The sequence below is a fragment of the Periplaneta americana genome, chromosome 2, assembly GCF_040183065.1.
Source record: "Periplaneta americana isolate PAMFEO1 chromosome 2, P.americana_PAMFEO1_priV1, whole genome shotgun sequence".
NCBI lineage: Eukaryota > Metazoa > Arthropoda > Insecta > Blattodea > Blattidae > Periplaneta > Periplaneta americana.
This window is the reverse complement of record NC_091118.1, coordinates 93,029,247-93,051,386: the sequence shown is the minus strand read 5'-3', so window position 1 is coordinate 93,051,386 and position 22,140 is coordinate 93,029,247. Positions and strand designations below refer to the sequence as shown.

The 22,140-nt window shown below is 34.5% G+C and overlaps 1 protein-coding gene across 1 annotated transcript; it reads left to right on the top strand.

Moving 5' to 3' along the window:
* The first annotated feature begins 1,483 nt into the window (after positions 1-1,483).
* Positions 1,484-21,822, top strand: LOC138694432 (cuticle protein CP14.6-like). The gene is made up of 3 exons (XM_069818130.1): positions 1,484-1,634; positions 15,436-15,560; positions 21,383-21,822. The coding sequence occupies exons 1-3, from the start codon at positions 1,617-1,619 to the stop codon at positions 21,681-21,683; spliced, it is 444 nt and encodes a 147-aa protein (XP_069674231.1). The 5' UTR covers positions 1,484-1,616; the 3' UTR covers positions 21,684-21,822.
* The last annotated feature ends 318 nt before the right edge of the window (positions 21,823-22,140 follow it).

Here is a 22,140-nt window from a genome sequence, read left to right as displayed (position 1 = left end):
TTGTTACTTGATATGTACAGACGTGGACAAATTATAGACCAAAACGTTTTTCAACTATCAGTATAATTCACAGAGTCTCTATTGTTGTAAATATGATTGTTTACATCTTCTGGTATATTTTTCCAATGGTTAAATGAATTTCTTTCTGGCTATGTTGATACTACTGGTGTTTTAATTATATACTGCAGAAGATGTTCTCCCATGGCCTGCAAGAAGACCGGACATGAACGAAATTGAAAATCTGTGATCTATACTGAAGAAGAAAGTGAAAAAAAGAGACTGACAACAAAACATGGACTCATTTAAGGACTGTCTGATATCTGGCTAAATGATGCTGATATTCAAAGAAAGTGTCAAACTTTGGTTGACAAAATCAACGTATTAATAAAGAACAAGAGAATGTTCACAAAATATTAGTAACTTCAAGACTCAATTTTCTGTTTATTATATCTGTGCAAAATACATCTTTGTTCATTATTTCTACCGATAAAATACAGCTTCGTTGCACATATAATTAATTTAGTTTAATAATTTGTCCATGTCTGTACTTGAAATGTCGTCAAAGTACTTTTATTTTTATTATCAATTTCAATACCGAGTTCAGTAAAGAACGCAATATTAATACACTCGATTACAATATAATACGAACACTACTTACCGGTATGTATCTTTTGATATACAGTTGAAGGAAATCAACTACAAATGAGAATATTATTGGCAAGAAGATAGAAAACCAAACTCTGAGATATGCGTGAATGTACACCGAGAAAGTATAATATGTATCTTACCTACTTTAATATGCTTTTAATTTATTCTTAATGATACTGAAAATGTGCATCGTGAAATCACAGCTTTGGATTTTCTTCTAACATCCTGTGCCTGTGCAGATATTTATGAATGATAACTGAAACAGGAATCAAAAATAAATAAGAGTAGACTATTTTATTCGTGCTAACAGCGCTATACGCAGTCGTTAAGGAGCAACTTGAACGGTGTTTGGAAGAGACAGTCATAGCTTCGAATACTGCTTCACATTTGAATGTTATTGTCTGTTCTCAATTTGATGTTCTATGTTGTCTGAGTTGAGGTGTCCATGTTATAAAGATCCTACACCACGATAGTTCTTCCACGTGTCTATCTATTATATAAAAGTTTAAGGTTACAATTTAGGGCGAAATCGACAGAATTATTAAAACGGTAAAATACTTAAAAGTAACAAGCTTATGCCGTTCTTGCACCCACTCCGATGCAATGAACTATATCCACAGCTATAATCAATCTGTTGTTACCTCTCTGACCAACCCTCATCCGTCAATGTAGTCCCGCCCCTTCTTAAGTTAAAACGTTCAGCAATTGTCTCATTAAAAACCAAATTTCCCTTCTCACCTCCTCCGACCCATCTTCCCCCTCCACCTGGACCCACACACGTGTGTGCATAGCGCATCCCTCCTTCCTCCACTCTCCTTGAAGAGCCTCTTTGCATACCCCTTTGTCTGCATTTTGAAGATGTCCCCCACCCTGAGCCCGGTCCGGAATAAAATGTGTGATGGTATATAAAGGCGCCACAGTCATCTGTTCCGAATCACTCATTACAGCTGTGTGTGACGCGTTACGCCATGATGATACAGCTCCAGGTAAGCTCAACCTTGACAATTGATCTCGAATCACGAACAAAACACTCTCTCCAAGTGTCACGGCCATACAGATTATTTACTCATAATTAAATTTATTCCGGCACTGCAAATTAAGTTACTATTACACTAAAATGGAGAAAGCTTTAGTATTACATGTATGATTATTCGATTTTGAAAGTACATTATAACTTCTTGAATACGTACTCTCAATTTAAAATTAAGCACAGGCTTCATTTTTATTTTAATACACTTTGATTCAAATTTTACATGAATACTAAACATCTACGAGTATTACGAATGAGAAAAGAAGCAATACTAATTATTCAGAAGAAGTATTAACTTGGACGTTTTCATTACTTGTGATTAATATCCATAATATCATTATTTTATTCTATCATCATCATCATCATCATCATCATCATCATCATCATCATCATCATCATCATCAGTAACAGCAGCAGCAGCAGCAGCAGCACCACCACCACCACCACCACCACCACCATCACCACCATCACCACTACCACTACCACTATCCATTAATAATGTTAAACCAGATAGTCCACTTCGACGAACAAGTAAATGTCTCTTAAACATTTTTAAAGGGTCTTCCTGATCTTCCTTGTCACCGAGGCCAGATATTAAAGAAATAATGTAATCCAAATAATTCATCCTTGTATAATATATCGGATATATAAGAAAGTGCATAAAGATTTTCAAAATTAGGAGTGTTCTATTTTAAGACAAATTTGGACGACAGTAGTATGATGGGCTATGTACTCGTGTAACTCAAAATACGAGACAAAAGTTGTTTGTTGTTTAGTTAACTGTCCGAAGACAGGTCTGAACCTCACAAGTGACCCCAACATGACACCACTTATGAGGCAACTAGGCCAAGAGATAATGGGGTTATGAACATTAAGAGTAAGTCTTCCTTTTATTTGCATAAAATTATTTCATTTCGTTTAGTAAAATCGGCATATTATATAACGTAATATTGTGTTTTATTTGATTTGTATTGAACGTATTTTATCCGTCCGACCATCCGTAGTTTTCTACTGAATTGAACGAAATCTGATTTTGGTTAAAACTGTCCAACGTTGGCCATCTTCTTGTAAAATATTATCTGTTATAAGTAACATTTTCCAATGTTATATGGATAACTTTTATGCGAAATATAATTTGTGGTGTAACATGTTATGCTTCATTTGTGAATGAATATGGCGAAAACGTTAAAATAACCAAGATGCAAACTTTAGATAAGGATATGATATACAGAAACAGAAATCACATATTTCCATGTATCATAACTCGTAGTACATACATAGACAAATGTGATTATATAGCTATGTTTATAAACGTAAAGAAAACAAATCGATTTTTAAACAAATGGTCGCTTGCGTTTATATTAAAGCCTAATATTTATTAAAATATATAGTATACAGATAGCGTAAACTGATTGATAAACCATTTATGGCAATCGATATAAACTTTAGAATGTCTGGTCTGTTGATAACAATTTTTTCATTATCATTCCATTGCAAATATAGAAGCTATTGAGAAGAAATAAGATGGTAATTTAGCGAAAATGGGGCAAGGGAGAGTTGAAAATAAAAACTGATCCATTTGCTCTGTCTTATAGAAAAGAAAATGAAAAAAAAAAGACCAATATTAAATACCACTCTTTGAAAGAGATATCAGCTGACTTACGGAGGTGACTGGACCTTGATAAATGTTGCGTAGAACAGAAAATAACATGTCAAAAGTGCCGGAATATTTTACTCTATTACACAGTTTCATGCATGCAAATACATTTTTTACAGCAAGTTAAATATTTGTATTCTATCACGCAATCTTGTTTATATTACTGCGTTTGGGACTTTACATTATTATAAATAAATCCAAGTTTGGAATCAAAAGGTTCATTTCCGATCAGAAATATGAAAGGTTGTATAATTGTTCCACCCAACAATTTGTGACGTAATTATGTAGTGCCCATTTCTCTCGGATGATAAATATAGCATGTATCGGTAGTTGACATGAGTGCATTCACTTCTGAACATTGAATAATTAACTTAACTCTTAATACAATGCGTATTTGAACATAAGAGAGTTATATAGATAACTTAATGAAGTGATATGTGTAGTAAATATGAAATTTACCTGCAAATATACTTATTTATTCATATTATAGGCCTATGTTGCGTGATGACAGTATCAAATACATTTCAACATAAAGCGGAACAATTTGCCTGTTCATCTAACAAAAGGGCACTTACCTTTTCTTTGAGCTCAATTTTATATGCAAGATTATGATGTCTACACTAACTTTCATAATTTATGGATGGAAAGTTCTCCCACTGAAATAAGTTGAATTTGAAACCAATTGTTTTACTTGTCTTCAATTCAATAGGTTATAAGTACAACACACAATGTTTAACATGCTCGTATGTAATATAATGCATGCGTGCAAATGTTACAGAATGTTAAATATGCGGGAATTACAGTATTTCATATGGCCTCTTTTTATCCTTTAAATACTGATTATAGAAGCTTATTCAGGGATAGTAAAATTTAATGACATATGCCTTTAGTGTGACATGCACGGAGTACATACGATATTTAAAAGATTGACAGTTCTTTAGTTTCTATTAATTTTGAGAAGATCTAATTGTGATTTGAAATTACTTTGTACAATAATCTTAATAAAATTATAGGAAATATTTGTAATGAATAATAGAACTACATAATAGCCTAATTAAATTGCATTTGTAAATACTGCACCATGTATATAATAAAGAACACTTTTGGCATGTAAAATGTTAAGTAAATTAAGATCTATTTTTAATTTAGGGTGTCAAGTAAGATTGATGGACATTCTATAGGACAAAATTAAGTTTAAACAACACGTTTAGAGTGAACATTATTTTGGGTACAACGAATTATTCTCCCTTCTTTCTGATTCATTTCATATAAAATAAGTAGCGAAACGACATACATACTTTCCATTTACATCTTACACAATACCTGAAAAGAGTTTTTAGAGTAAACTATATCAAATTAATTTTTGGCGACTATTTATTTAATCAAATCTGTACTAGTCTTAGTGCAATAATTAATTAAATGAGAGATATAAAATAAATGTTGCAGAAAAGGCATTTAATGTTGTTTATGATAAGTATGGTTTGTTTTATAAAAATAATGTAGGTCATAATGTTTGCAGAAAGACTGGAGAATACTGAGTTTGCAGTGAAAGACCTGCCCTTGGGCAGAACACTATGAATGAATGAATGAATGAATGAATGAATGAATGAATGAATGAATGAATGAATGAATGAATGAATAGTTGCAGACTACAATGAAAAAGCAGTGACATGAGTTTCACCATCACATGAAATAACGAAAATATTGATTTATAGTTGTAAGCACAAGGGTAGGTCTTTCACTGCAAATCCAGCATTCTCCAATCTTCTCTCTTTTCCGTCTTCCTCTTAGATTCGACATACGATCCATATATCTTAATATTGTTTATCATCTGATATTTTTATATCTATTATCTATTCTGAGTTACATTCAACAGGAAAATTGCTTTACTTTAATTCAGAAAAAGCGCTGTTAAATAATATTTGTAAAGATTCTTACTTTTTGGTCCTACAGAATTCTCTGTTATGGTTATTGTTTGTTAATGACGGAGAAAAATTAGCTCTGGCGTCGGGGATCGAACCCAGGACCCCATGTTCTACGCCACAAAGTGGGAAAAAAACCAAAGGAGAAAGATTCGATCCTGTGCTGTAAACTGAACCTCGGCATAGCTCAGTGGCAGAGCACTCCGTGCTTAGAACTGGGGGTCCTGTGTTTGATCCCAGGCGTCGGAGTGAATTTTTCTCAGTCATTGACAAAGCCGTTAAGTAATATAATACCCATACAATAATTTAGTAATGAAGCTTTTTAAGCGATATATGCCTAAAATGGCACAGTGTTCGTATCTATAAAGCACTTGGTTTTTGGTAAATTTACTCCAAATATACTGTATTAATAAGTTAATAAACTGATAGTGTGCCTGAAACGATAGTCATATTTATATGGACAATTTGTTTTTAAAACAAATATAGGGCAGTTTTACTATTATTTATTACAACTCAAATGACAATTTAAGTGTAATTTTTATCTTGTAGGGCTGTAGGCTACTGTACACATATGCTTCACACTTTAAAATCCTAAAGCTTGATATGAAAAGCTTATGTGTATATAAGATACACTAGTTAAAATGCTTTTGGATTTAAACCCGACAAAACGTATAATGTAAAGAACTCCATGTTTAGATTATAACAACTTTGATACCAGTTTTTAATAATATTTATTATTTCAGCAAAAGTATAAATATATGTTGACATAATATTATCGGTACGAGGTATCAGTTTTTTAGGTGTCATGTTGATGTTTACTTACTTATGACTTTTAGAGAATCCGGAGTTTCTTTGCCGTCCTCACATAAACCCGCCATTGGTCCTTATCCTCTGAGCAGGATTAATCAAGCCTCTATCATCATATCCCACCTCCTTCAAATCCATTTTAATATTATTCTTCCACCAACGTGTCGGCCTCACCAATATAAAACATCTTTTTTTCCTCCGGTCTCCCAACTAACATTTTTGGGTTCGCATATACCCTGCCCATCTCAAACATCTGGATTTAATGTTCCTAATTACGTTAGATAAAGAATACAATGCGTGCAGTTCTGCGTTGTGTAGCTTTCTCCATTCTCCTGTAACTTTATCCCTCATAGCCCCGAATATTTTCCTAAGTACCTTATTTTCAAACAGCCTTAGCCTCTGCTCCTCTCCCAAAGTAAGAATCCAGTTTCACAACCATACAGAACAACGTAATATAACTCTTTTATAAATTCTAACTTTCAGCTTTTTTGAGAGCAGACAAAATCTTCTGAACCGAATAATAACAGGCATTTCCTACATTTATTCTGCGTTTAATTTCCTTCCGAGTGCCATTTATATTTGTTACTGTTGCTCCAAAGTATTTGAATTTTTCCACCTCTTCAAAAGATAAATTTCCAGTTTTTATATTTGCATTTCGTACAATGTTCTGGTCACGAGACATAATCATATAGCCTACTTTGTCTTTTCGGGATTTACTTCCAAGCTTATCGCTTTATTTGTTTCAAGTAAAATTCTCGTGTTTTCCCTAATAGTTTGTGGAAGTTTACATTTCAAAATTATTCTGATACAAAAAATTTCTTGGGAGTATGAGATCGACTAGTATTAATATGAAGGGCCGAGAAAGAAAATGTTGAGTATTTTCAGTACATTTCCATATTTTGCTCTCAATGCCAAGAACTTCAAATAACGTTGCCATTATTTTTAGAATGTTATTGTTAATATTTCAAGTACGTAATCTTCAAATGAACTGACTGATTTACATTGGATATAGTTTACAGTCCGTTCTTGCAACATTTAGGGTGCCCAGACGTCCTCTTTTATCCGGACATGTCATCTTTTTTCTGCCTTTGTTCGGGGTCCGGGCGTATTTAAACAAATCAAGAAATATCCTTCTTTTCTTAACTTGTATGCCTGATATTTTGAAATTATCTGATTTAATGCCTTTTTCAAGTAATTTGCCTGTATTTGGCAGCAGCATCGACGGAATATACTCTTTGTCAACGATCATAATAATTCTCTTTGCTCCCTTTTGTTATAGTCGTTGCTCACAGGTAGATAGTAAATTGAGAGATCGAGGTGCGAATGTAAATCTAAATAGATATTTTCTGTCCTCTTTAATAATAATTAGTTCCCTTGACTTTCATATGTAGCTAACTGTAAAATCATTATTATTAAGTGTTTACATAATTATTCTTTAATGAAATGGATATTAACATCCTTTTGAAGTATGATATAAGTCTAAATCTGTACTGCATATATTTTATAATAAAATAGATATTGACGTAATTTGAAGTATAATATAGGCCTAAGCCTAAATCTAAGTATATATTTTCTGTCCTATTTTTTCGAACAATGTCCTCCTTTTTCAAGCTTTGTGTCCTCTTTTTATCGATGTCAATCTGGTGACCCTAGCAACATTGGCTATATTTCTATAATTTGTAACACTAGCGAAAAAAATCCAGCCTTCACAATTGAGAGACGACTGTCAGAATAACGAAGTAGTCTGAACGGTGTCGACAGAAACATAGGCCTATAGGAAAATAAGTGAAATACAATATTTCGCAACCTGTTTCTCGAACCCTGTAATAGAGCATCTTACAATGACCGTATATTCTGAACGACGTCTCAATGCTAGCTTCCATATTAACATAAAAATGAAACCTAACCGATGCATTCAGTGTCCGGTTCGACGAACATTTGTTAGTAGGCTATGTGCATTTTAAAGTTTGTTTATCCTGAGCCGCGAAGTGGAACGCTTGGCTGTCCGCGAGGATTTCTGTCCGTCCTTGACCCACAGAGACTGTAGAGTCCACAGCACTACAGCTGAACTAGTGGGAATGTTCTGAGAGTTGTAATAGTCACACTCATGACTGCACTTAATCCACTATTTCACTACAGCATATCTTCAGAGCTTTTTTTTTTAGTAGGTTATTTTACGACGCTTTATTGACATCTTAGGTTATTTAGTGTCTGAATGAGATGAAGGTGATAATGCCGCTGAAAGAGTCCGGGGTCCAGCACCGAAAGTTACTCAGTATTTGCTCATATTGGGTTGAGGGAAAACCCCGAAAAAAACCTCAACCAGATAACTTTCCCTGACCGGGAATCGAATCCGGGGCACCTGGTTTCGCGGCCAGACGCGCTGACCGTTACTCCACAGGTGTGGAGTTCAGAGCTTTTACAGTAGATAGCTTAGTTTAGTCCATATCTCTTCATCGCTGGTCCGATGGTTATCATACTTCCAATTAGCCTGGCTTGGCATTTTGAAGCGCGCTTTGGCCCATTTTGCACTCTATATATGCGATGATTGTCTAAATTTGACAGGTGGCCCGGTTGTCATTCGTGAATCCGACAGTGACATATGGACCTCTGTCTCACCCCTTGATAAAGCCAGGTAGCGGACGAGTAGCCTGATAAGTCTCAGGGACACGGAGTCCCAATCCCTTCCTATATTACCATCGGAAACCCGTACTACCCAAGGCTTCATCCCAAACTGTTGATAAATTAAATGAGGGGGAGATGGAGAGTGTTTGTGAAATAATAAAAGGAAATGGTTCTCCGAGAAAAACCCTCTGCTTTGTCCACTACAAATTGGCCGGAGAACGAATCCGGGTCGCCTGAATGGAAAACCAGAGCGCTGGCACTCCGAGCCACAGACACGCGATGCCTCTCATTAACTGTGAAGTTCGCTGACGGTAGACTGCAGGAGAGATAAAAAACTTTAATGTAGATTTCTTATAACAGAGGATTGTGTGCTGTATTTCTTTCGTTATTCTGACGATAATGGCGGACAAAGATCCTTCTGCTCTACGCGTTACCATGTGATACATTGTACTATACGTCTCTCTTCCAGTGAAGACTTTTTAAATTAGTGATGTCAATAGCTGAAATTGAAGCCCAGAATATAATATACAGTAGAACCCCGATTCTTCATCACCCTATTAACCGACCGATTGGTGCATTATCCGACTGTTTTTCTATCTCGCTCCTTTTTTATGTAGAAAAATATGAAGTACTGCACATTATATTAGTACGAATTTTATCTACAGAGTGTTACCCTTATACAGTATGGCCTACACTTAAAGAGCCCGTACTGTCTATCTTCTATGCAAAAGTCTTCTAAAGATGTCAAAAGAAAACGTGTTGTTAGTCTATACAAATAATTAAATGGTTTGGAAAAAGAGAAACTGTTGTTCATTTCGCATCAGAATACGAAATAGGACTTACAACTGTGCACGATTTAATGCAAAACAAATATAAAGTGTATAAAGTATGTAAATCTACAATATGAGACCTGTAGGCCTTCTATTCCTATCTTTTCACAGACAGCCGTTATAAGGAGTTTTATCGTTGAAAATCAGAGTTAAATTAGTGAACTTCTAGCGTGTTAAAACAGAAGACCACGGAGGAAATTATGAAACTGTATTAATCTATGGATTTAATTTATGAAAATCTTATATGGTATGGATTATCTAGTTTTTTCGATCAAACCTTCACTCCACTCTCTTCATTATCACGAATAATAGAGGTTCTACTGTACTGTACATAAACTGAGGTATTTTTCTCCAAGAATTGCCAGATCGAAATATATACCAGATACAGTAGATGGGTAGAGTCTTGTTTACCCGAACTAAAGAGAGCGGAGCCGTTTCAGATAATAGCCTAAGTTTCTTTCGGATAATCCATGAGTACCCTTATTACACGTATTACTTCGAAAGCAGAGTCCGCCGAACGAAAAGGAAATGCTTTAGCACTGAGTCATCAGATTGTTAAAAAATGCAAAGATAATCATTCCAGGTAGAGGGCTACAGCTGCTCCTCATCCTATCAACTTTCTTACTTTGAGAATTTATGATTTTGCGGTTCAACTTCTTGCTTGAGGCTCGCGAATGCATCTGCATGACGTGTCATGAGAGCGCAAAGACAAAGTAGGAAATAGTAGAATGTATTAATTTGAGTGGACTTAACAATAGAGGGGCATACGATACTGTTCCTTATATTGGGGTTTAAATCCCTTAGAGACTCACCTAACACGCTAAGGAGGACATTGTATTTACAATAGAGAGGCATCTATGACATACATGGGATTCGAAATACTTATCCATTGCAGTCAAGAGTTCTTTTCTGGGAATCTGTCACACCCATCGCGACTACTCCTAGTTCTTGAGAAAGAACAATGTGCCACATGCTGCCAAGTGGGCCATTCTTAGAACAGGCAAGATGTAGAACAGCGCGTATTAGCATAACAATTATGAAAATGTATTTAAATTTTAAGTTTCAGCCTTTCCTTTTGCCATTACTTACAAAAATTGTTGATTATTGTAGGTAGCCATTTTATTTCCAAAGAATTTCCTTAACAAATAAATACAGCTAGTTCCAACATCTTCCTGAACTCAAGCTTTAATGCTGGTACATTTGCCCTGATATATTTGTTGTTTTACTTTTAAAGTTCAATATTCTACACTTCACTGCCATGAGGGAAAATGCTAAGATGCTCACACTACTGTAGATTACGACATATACATACAAATAATATATTTTCAACTGGACGTCAGAACAATTAAAATCCTTAATAGACAAATAAAATAGTATCACACTATTCAGAAGCAGACTTTTGATTATTTCACGGTGTGCTGGAACTTAACATTCCTGTTACGGAACTACATATATATGAAGGGTTCAGAGTCACAGCGGGCCAAGCGCCATTTATTAAAAACGGAGAAAGCAAGGGTTAAAGTTAAGTGAATACCATAGTTTAATGAAGATTGACATATCATTTAGTTTTAATGTACACACTTTATATTACTTGCTATATGTTTCGTTAAATTATGGTAATCACTTAATTTTAATCCTTGTTTTTTCCGTTTTTAATAAATGGCGCTTAGACCACAATGGCTCTGAACCCTTCATATAATCTAGTACAGTACAAACTGAAGTGCCGTTTACTGTGTTGGGTTCGTTATAACTAACTCCAAAGAACTGGTTATTGAATCAATCACGATTCCCCTCTATGTATATTATGGGCTATTGAACCGTTGAGGTTAAATGAACTGCTCGAAAGAGTATGAAATGTATTATTATATAAACGTATATAATTAAAAGTACATCATTTTATGAGATAATTTTGACTGTTTTACTCATGTGTGTTAGAGTAGGGGAGAAAAGTTCGAAATAACTGATAACCACTTGTACGTATAGGCCTATGAATATAGGTTTTGTTCAGTCGCTTTTAGAGATAAATAAAAATGTCTTTTTTTTGCATCATGAACTAAATTTATTTAATTTTCCGGGCTGCTACGTGTTTTCCACGCAAAAATTGAAATATGGAAAATAAAGTCATATATATTAATCGCTCACGTGATATAATACGTAAAATCTTAAGAAAGAAATCATCAAAATAAACACAATTTCAATTTATGAAGCAAACTTTCTTTTAATCTTATTCTGTGACAAAGAAATCTGGGCTCAAGGAAAATAAGAAAACAGACGTCTTCAGATCGTAGAAATGACAATTTTAATAAAGTAACTGGATAAAAGACAGAAGGTAATGACTAACCCTATATTGTTATTGTTATTGTTGTTATTATTATCATTGTTATTATTATCATTATTATTATTATTACTATTATTATTATTATTATTATTATTATTATTATTATTATTATTATATTATTAAACACAAACAATATCTACAAGACCTAACATCAAACAAAATAATTTAATGCTATTTTGAATAATTTAATTGTTCTTCAGTAAAATAATTAGCATTCACATATTAATAACAGAACTTAAGATTAGATAAAAACTAGAGATGAACAACGATCAAGAAAAGAAGAGTAACAGCGCCCGCAAAGCCGAAAACCCGCACTGCAATGTTGTATAAGTCGCGTCGTTGACGTAAAGACTGCTTGTGAGTGTTTCGAGACGTCAAAATTGATCACTCTCGAAGTCCCAAACGTCAAGCAGCCTTGAATCGCCACAGTTGTTTACACCTGGCTGAACTTTTATCTACTTTGGCAACTGTTATATAAGTATAAATAATCAAGTAATCTATTGAAACATCATCTCTATCTTTTAGTGTATAATAATCCGTTCCCCAGTCTATATTTAATTACTAGGCTCTTATTACAAAGCTAGGAATTTTCTTTTCATATGTTTGAGATCAAGTGTGCAATCTGAAGTAAAAAGATATTAACGTTATGTTTTATGTTTCTTAGAAATGCAAATTTACTTGAGAATTGTTTTTTTTTTCCTATTTATATAACTATAAGTAATATCATATAATAGAACCAGAACATTTTGATAACTAAGATACTGCTCTATTTTGTCCTTTTGTCCATTTAAACATTTATAATGTTATTTATTTCAATGATGTACGTTATTCAAAGTTACGAAATCTTTCCACGCCTACCAAATGCTACTTCGAGAATGATGAGCGAGACTCGAAGCGCACGAGAATGAGAGACGAGACTCGAAAGACAAATGCAACGAATACAGCGAGCGAGAGCGGCAATTAGTTTTGATCATCTCTAATAAAAACATATTTTAGAACTGCAGAAATAGAAGAAATCTGGACTACTCAGAACAAGGAGAGACTATATTCTTGAAATTTTATAGGTTACGGTTATAGAAATCCTTATTCTTCTGTTATCACCACAAGTGATTGTTTATCATTGTTCAATGTTTGCACTGTGTCTGCTTAAAGCGCTATCCCTGCGCCATGATGACAACATGACTAGAGAGTTCCTCTACTTGTGATTGTATAAAATATTATCCTATCAAAATTTAGAACAAAATGGGTAAAATGTTACAGTTATTGACGATAGATGGTAGTTGATATGATTAACTTCTTTCCTTTCCCTCTGCCTTAATTATTAATTAATGTCCAATATTTCATTTAATTATATACAATTTTCATATGAATCCAAGAGCACATTTCCATACATTAGTAAGCTATGTTATCTATATAATTACACAGACAGACGCTGTAGGCATTTAAGTATGGAGCTGAAGACAGGTGAAGAGAAATATAAATATAATTAAGCCAATCTATCTCTAATGTTTGTCTGGAAACCAGTTTGTTTAGTCCAGATCTGTACCAATATTTTAAGAGCAATTAAGTCACTTGACTTCACAAATGCCTTGGTGCTCTGATTGATCCCGTCAGACAGGACTCTCCTGCACGGTAGCCATGTACATAGCCTAATCAGTTTTTGTTAGCTCCACGCGTGTATGACCGTGACTTGGATGTAGGAAGCTGTCCCAACTTTCACTACCAACAAGTGGTCGATAAGTTATCTTTTCTTACACGTGACACCTTGTACACATGCCCATCGTGATTATGAGATACACGTGTCGTAAGTTTGACTGAGCAACATCTCTCAAATAATTATAGGTGATTTTTTCACATTCCACTTGACTACACTTCGATCAAAGCACGGTTGTCAACGAAGGAATTTTGGTATCCGTAACCTTGAACTCCATCTGACATCTCGCTCTCCGATTTATGGCCTCCCTGAGTATATTTTCTTTTTTTTCTTCTTCTTCCTCCTCCTCTTTCTTGTCTTACTATATTTATGTTAATCTTTCTTTTTGTGCAGCATTTTATTAATCTTTTTTCACTTATTTCCGCCAAATTTTAGTCATACACATTGACTAACATGACTAATAATCGTCATACCTGTATGAGAAAATATTGAAGATCTTACAATAAGTATGTATGAGGTTTTGCATCGTACAATTATACCATTAGACTACTACAGTTATGTCAACTGATGTCCATAGGCGCAAGCGCGAGCTTTAGAGCTCAGGAAAGCCTGAGCGCTTTACTGCGAAAAGGGAAGAGACTGAGGAAAGAGGTAATATATGGCGCTTGGTCGAGCTACGTACATACAGGGATGGCCAGAACTGATTCAATGGATAAAGAGAAAAGAACTTATTAAAACTGTATTCATGTTAATTTTTAGATTTGTTTTGGAAAAGTGAATTATAAGAATGCAAGTTTTAATTATAATGCTAATTTTTCACAAGTTTCCTTTTTTATTCAAAAGTAATAATTTCTTAACCTTTTTATACAAAAGTGAAATTTTCAGATATGTTTATTTAATAGCCTTACAGGTAAAGAAACAATGTTTTCGTAAATATGATATATCGTAAATACGTATTATTGAAGATAGTATATTGAATATTTTGAAAATATTCGCATGTAAAATGTTTGTAAGGAAATAAATTACTGTTACTTCATAAACAAAAGATATGTGCCCATGTGTTGTAAAAAGTCAGCTCTACAGCTTCAGCAGATTTCGAGAAAATAATGTAATATTCTGATGATAGGAAGTTGAGCACCAATATCACCTTTAAAGCATAATGCGATAAGAGTTTTGTTATGTAATATTAGATACAGTTAAAACATATACCTAGGTAACTTTGCTTTGTATTATAATATTGTTTTGATTAATTTATTGATTACTTTTATAAGGCTAAAGATACCATCAATATCAATTCTAACTTATCATGTCATATACAATCTCTTTTTTTTTGGGGGGGGGGCTATCACTGTCTTTATGAATGATGTGTTTCATTAACTTAGTACAGTATAGTTGTACTGCTATAGAATTTATGTGAATATTCCTTCTTAACTCTTTATTATGTTACTAACATTTAAAACAAAACTGCAATATTAAGAAATTGGTATTAGTACTTTTGTTTTACAGACAATATAGATAATATCGAACAGGAAGAAGCAATATAAAAATAAAGACATAAAATTTCACGCTTCGTTTGAAGTTTGTGTACCACTGTTTTATTAATCCAACAGGCTGCTTATTCATATACATAATCTTTCCTCCTTCCATACCTAGCGCTTAATGCCTGCGCACGACGTCAAGGTCAGAAAAATGCGCTTGTTTTGACATCACTGGCCTACTACCACCAACATTACCACTACTACCATCACCATTATCACTACTACCATCACTACTACCACCACCACCACCACCACCACCACCATTACTATATTCATCAATAAGTTTTCTAATGCGTAAAGTGTTCTCTTAACGATTTTTTTCTTCTTGCATCGGCTAAATAAACGTAATATTTTTACATGTCTACATAAGTCTTCTGTGTTTTTAGGTTGCAGTTCTCTTTGCGGCGGTGGCGTCCCTTGTGTATGCAGCTCCGCAGCAGCAGTCCACGCCACCCATCCCCATTCTCAGATCTGCTCAAGACGCCGACTTACAAGGAGGATACAGTTTCAGGTACACATGGATCGTCCCCATGGTGGATGTGGGAAGGAATGAACAACAATGAAACATTGCCAATATTTAAAAAAATTGCTGAATACAAATTGAAGGGTTTCCTTGCTTCCGAGCCACCGGGGTAACTCATCGCCTAAGACGCTTGCCTTTCGATTGGGCACAGGTTCGATTCCCGCTTGGACTGATTACCTGGTTTTGTTTTTTCCGAGGTTTTTCCAACCGTAAGGCAAGTGTAAGGTAATCTATGGCGAATCTTCGGCCTCATCTCGCCAAATATTATCTCGCTATCACCAATTTCATCGATGCTAAATAACCTCGTAGTTGATACAGCGTCGTTAAATAACCAAGTTAAAAAAACTTGCTTCTGCATCCGTTCAATATAGAATTGTTAATTTTTTACGCTTTAAAAAGCCTTTTGTATATTAAGAGAAGCAACGAAAGTGAATGGTACTTCAACATATTCGAACAGATCTATCTTAATGCATATATTACAGAAATCTGTTCTTAAAATATCGAACACAAAGTTGCAAAGCAATATTCTCAAGGCATATGGCTCATGGCGCCATTGAGTCTCTATAAGCGTCAAAACACTAGCGGATCACATAGTAGAAAAAGCGATCAGATTGCATGTATATTTCTTTAAAAGGTTTTTATGCTCAGATCGGCATCGAAGTCCGTACATTGTCATCCTGCAACATTTATGTCATAACCTTTATTCTATTCTTTCTTCTCTCCATTACGTTTGTACTCTCATTATTCTTCGTATTCTTGTTTTTTTCTGGCATTCTTCGTCTTCTTGTTTTTTTCTGGCATTCTTCGTCGTCATCATCTTCTTCAGCATCTTACTTTCCTCCCTTTTACTTCTTGTCTGATTCATCATCCTTTTTTTTTTTTCTTTTTCCTCCTCGATTTCCTAAAATTTGTGTTTATATTTTTCATTCCTTCAATCCTTCTTCCTCTTCTTTCCCCTCATCATTCTTCTTTATATTACTCTATCTTCTTCTTCACATAATTTGTCTTCCTCTATTCTCCCTTTCAGTTATTTTTCCAAGTATTCTTTTTATTCACCCTCTCTTTCTTCTTGACTGCCTTTAGGTCGATGAAACCTGTCCCATTATCTCTGTTCCAAGGTTTCGTCCTTCCATAGTTTTCTAGAACATCCCTTTATGTCTGTAATTTAGTGTTAATTTAGATAACCTGTTTTACTGCATTCCTTCGATATGTCTTTCCTTTTTTCTTTTTTTCAAATTTCACTTCTTTTGTCATGTTTAATATATTTTTTATTAGTTTCTTTTCCCTTAAATTATCATTCCCTTGGTGGTCTGCTTTAATAACAAGGAGCTAAGACTTAATAAATTTCATTTGAGGTGCTCTTGAACGTTTCTTAACGTTCTTCATTGTTCTATATACACTTTTAACACTTATATAATCACTGATTAACTTTGTAACTTCTTTGTGTTAATATGAGGAATTTTACCTGGTTAACTAATTACGAAGTGATATTCTTCATTGACCGACGCCTAGTGAAGATCTCACGCTATCTTCTGGTTTCCTGTTGTGAGGTGTGTTCATGATTGTGTCGGAAGGAGTGTGTGTTTTGAAATCGAATTGAGTGTTCAGGATGTGGTGAGATTCTTATTACCAAAATCTCAATATGTTATATATGAACCGTAATTTTTGTTGTTGTGTATTATTTACTGAATATACGATTTTATTGAACCTTACTTTACCATTAGGTATACTGTATTAGGGTTATAAATAAATACATAGCCCTACATATCCGACAGAAATACATAATGCTTACTTACAAATACAAAGGTCTACATATTACACAAAATACAAAGCCTATTACATATACTGTAAGTACATAAATAGGCCATTACATTCAGGAACGGTCACATTACACAAATGCAAGGTATTTTATACAAATACATATTGCATAGAAATACCTGATTTAGATACATAACGTAAATGAATGTGATTTAAACATTGACAAAATCAGTAGTAGTTGTGGCACTTTTAAAAATAAAATGAAGTAGTGATTGGCTATTGTAAAGAATGTTCTCGTGGTTAAGATAGAGGGAAAGGATGCGTATTCTTCTTCCAAAGAGGGGGCAGTTGAAAAACAGATGAAAAATCGTCTGGTCTTCATCACATACGCATTTTACACTATTTGGGTGATTAGTAATATTACAACGAACAAATTATGGCTTGAATTTTCCATGACTAGAAATAAATTGGGTAAAGATATAGTTGGGTCGGAAGAATTTCCTTTTAACTCTGCTGGTTATGGTTATGTAGTAGCCTATTTACAATCAAACTATTGACCCATCTGTTTTTCTAATTATCCAACATGTACAGATGAGTCTTTGATATGAAATACAACAGGAAGAACAGGATGATTGTATTCTTGTGGTTGTTTGGACAGGGATTCTATCTTTGCTAGCTCAATATCTCGCTCGTTTTCGAGCACTCTAGAGTCACACAAATGTTTTTGTATAAATATTTCAAGGCTAGCGGATGTAATTTTTTTTTTAAATTTTATATGACGTTTACATATTTATTTATTTATCTATTTATTTACTCTGGTAGAGTAAAGATCATCAGGCTTTCTTTTCCACACCACCAGAAATGCAATACAACTACAAGAAAAAATTATACATCAATGCAATTAATCTACAGTAATAACGAGTGACAGAATGAATGACATAAAAAACAAATGAACATATAAATAGAAATTGAATATAATAAAAATTAGTCTAACATATTAAATGGTGCAAAAAAAAAAAACGAACAAACAAAAAGTAAGAACATATACAACAAATAAAGACATAAAATAACAGTGACACTCAGCATCATTGTTATTAATTAAGGGACAATAAGCTGTTCTAATATCCTGGCACAAAGACTAGAGAAAGGATTAATCAAACAAAAGGAAATTATTGCCAAAATACTAAAGATAAAAACTTCGGCATAAATCTAGCAACTTCTCTGAAACTGAGTTCGTGAGAAAAAACATACTTTTCTAGTTTACTTTTAAAAGTGTGACAGTGTCTAGCAATCCCTGACGTTATTAGGTAACGAATTCCAGAGGCGAGGCAATGGTACAGTATAGGAGGATGAGTATAGGTAAGTTCTGTGACGAGGAATAGAAAGGAGAGATTGATGCTGATTTCGCGAAGTAGTTAGGAACTAAAAGCGTGAAGGCAAGTTATTTGGAGAAGATTTATGTAAACATTTTGTATAGAAGTGGAAGATCGTACTTATCTTCGATGGATTTCAGATCAGATTGGGAGTCACTAAATATAAAGGCGCTCCAGTTATCAGGTATTGCAATAAAATTGAATGTTGTGACTTCGTAAGATTGATTTTGAAATTATATGCACCTACAATATATCAGTGGTTCCCAAATTGTTTAGTGTCACGGAACCCTTGAAACTCATATTTGATTTTGGCGGACCTCCAAAATATTTTGTATAATTTAGGGTGTTAATCATGCTCTACTCATTAAACATTTGCCTGGTGTAGTGAATTAGACATCCGTAATAAATTGACAGCGATATTACTATACGTTTTTAATGTAATCTTAAAAATAGAGAAATACAAAGTTATTTTATATTATAGGTCTATCATGTTTTGCCGTGAAAAATTAAAGCAATTTTATTGATGCTGCGAAGTCTGGCCCATTTGTAGAAATTCTAAGTCGCTAGTATACCTCTATATTAAGTTTACTTCTGTAGGTGTTCTTAAAGAAGACCAGAGCAGAAAAGGTACTCTCACACAAGCTTGCTGGTGCAAATTATATTGAGTGTTGTATTGCAATTCGGGAAACGTTGAGATAAATGGGTAGTGCATGCAACCGAGAACTACAACAGGGACGTAGGAAACGCTATTTTTAAGTTGAATCAGAATATAATTCTACTAATTTAAACTTACAGCCACTCTTCTTTTTTACGACAAACTATTTATTATTTGTCACCAAGAAGATATTTTTGATACAACTGTTTTTTTATTGCAAAGAGAATAGTATTAGCTTTATTTTGATATCAATCTATGAAGATGTTTACATTTGAAAAGATATCGGACGATGTGTTGCTAGAAAGTCATAGAGTGGGAAATGAATCGAATTTTCGAATAAGAAATCAGCGGGACCACAATTTCTGTATCATTGCTTCAGTCTTATTTTGAATCCTGAGTATTAGAATTTTAAAAACTATAAAAATAGGAAAGGTATGCAAAACTTACAAGCCAAGAGAAGTCCCTCAGGCGAACTCACTCTTGTTAAACTTCGTGTCTTAAACTCTGAGATAAACAGAAATATTCGAGCCAGCTGATAAAAATCAGAGAGCGTGATAAAGTTAAGCTTAGTTAAAATACCGTTTGAAAACACACTTTGGTTCCGCGGAACACTTTAAAATCACTCGCGGACCTAGGGGACCACGGACCATAGGTTGGGAACCGCTGCAGTATACAATAAATTATTCCCAACTTTCCAGTTGCATAACTATTTATCTATTTGCTTTAGTATTTTCTGAAATCTATATTAAAGCTCTGCTAAATTCAGTTTCCTCGACAGTTTCTGTATTGTACTCACTTCAAATGTGATTTTTTTTTTTATAATATGCGGTATAGTTATACGGCAACATATTTTTGTATTAACATTGAAACAGATTTTCTTATTTGGTGTATGTACCTGTTCCTTTCTTTTCTTCTAATTTGTAGTCTTCTACTACCTAGCGAACCTTTACAAAAATGCATTCCTTGTTAGGTATTAAAACTGTCAAATCCATGAGTTTTAAATTTATCAAGATCATTCGAAGCTTTAATCCCTTCAGTTCTGAATTTATATTAAACAAAGTTGGGGGGGGGGGGGAAAAAAAAAAAAAAAACTGGTCACATAATCATTCTGGTGATTCAAAATTCCCAAATCAAGTCTCCACAGAAAATCAAAATTTGGGGACAATTTTGACCCCTGGGGCCCCAAAATTTTAAATTTTATTCTTAATTCAGGTATAGAAATGTTTCAAAAATAATATTCTCCATTTCTATCACATTGAATTTTTCAAATATTTAAAAGTATCGAAGACATTCCAAAAAAGAAAAAAAGAAACAATGTACACTATAATGTACATCAGGCCTGAAGGGGTTAAGGTTACTTATCTAGCATGTTTTGAATTTTAACGTTGTTTGAATCCTGACACGTAAAGAATTCACTTGTACAAGTCTTCAGCTAGAGTCGGATGACAGAGAAATGGCGCTACCAACATGACAAGGGAACAGTCAGACTCTGCGGCCTCATGTTCACATGCCTCAGCAGAGGTGAACGATCATCCAACCAGTAAGAAGGTATTATGTGTTTAGCATGATGATCCTCCCAGCCGTTGTAGCTGGTTTTGGAGACCGGATTTCGCTACCTATTTAGCTTATGTTCCCAAATTCATCACTGTGCTGAGTGGGCACCGGTTCGATACACTGGCCGAAATTTCATGAGAAAATTTCTTTCCCGTGAGGACTCGACCCAGCGCGCATTTCTTAATGTGAGTCGAGGCATAACGTTGCAGACCGTTCTAGTAAATTACGTCATCTTAATTTTTTCATTTTCAACTTTGTCGAAGTTTTTCTATGAGGTGGTACATCTCAGTAGGCTAATACAGAAGTGCCAAGTGACTTGAGACTCACATAGATGAAACGCGAGCTCTTACAGGAAGAAATTTGGTAAACATTTCATATTTTCTCCTTCCCAACTCATCTTTGCATTTCAGCATTTACTTAATAACCACTGGAATATCTAACAGCTCTGACCTGAATCTTATGTCCCACAGCTTCGAGACCGGGAACGACATTGCGCGAGAGGAGGTCGGAGAGCTGAGGAACCTGGGTACCGCCGGCGAAGTGCAGGTGGTGCGCGGCTCCTACAGGTACAAGGACCCCGAGGGTAACGACATCGTCGTCACCTACACTGCTGACGAAAACGGATTCGTCCCTCAGGGAGCCCATTTCCCAGTGGCGCCCCCCATTCCGCAGGAGATCCTGGCGGCGCTGGCACGGAACGCAGAGGAGGAGGCCAAGCTCAGCGAGGCAGAGAGGGCGGAAGTTGAGACCGGCAGATACGTCATCCACTAATACGCGCTAACTGGCTACAGTACACTTATTTGCAATACTCCTGAACAAACTGGACTCACATTATGTGAAGTTGAACTCATTTTCTACGTCATTGTATATATTAAGAACATTTGATAATATATAATATAATAATACCATATTATTGAGTTATTAACTTACCTTCAAAGTGTCAAATTCATTTTAATTTCCTGTAATCCTCTGAGTTCCAACCAATAGTTTATCTCTCTCCGTTGTTTTATAGTTAGAGAGAGCGGTTTGCACAAAAATGAAAATAGGATGTTTATTACAGTTTTCAAAATGTACAGTCTTAGAAACAAGTGATGACGCGACTCTTGGTGGTGAAAAAGTTTTTATCGCACTACTTAATTATGCTAAATTATTCTCTCGGATACTAGGGCTCTGTTTCTTCAACTTCTGTTGAAATACACCTAACATAGCATTAGTTAACTGTAAGTTA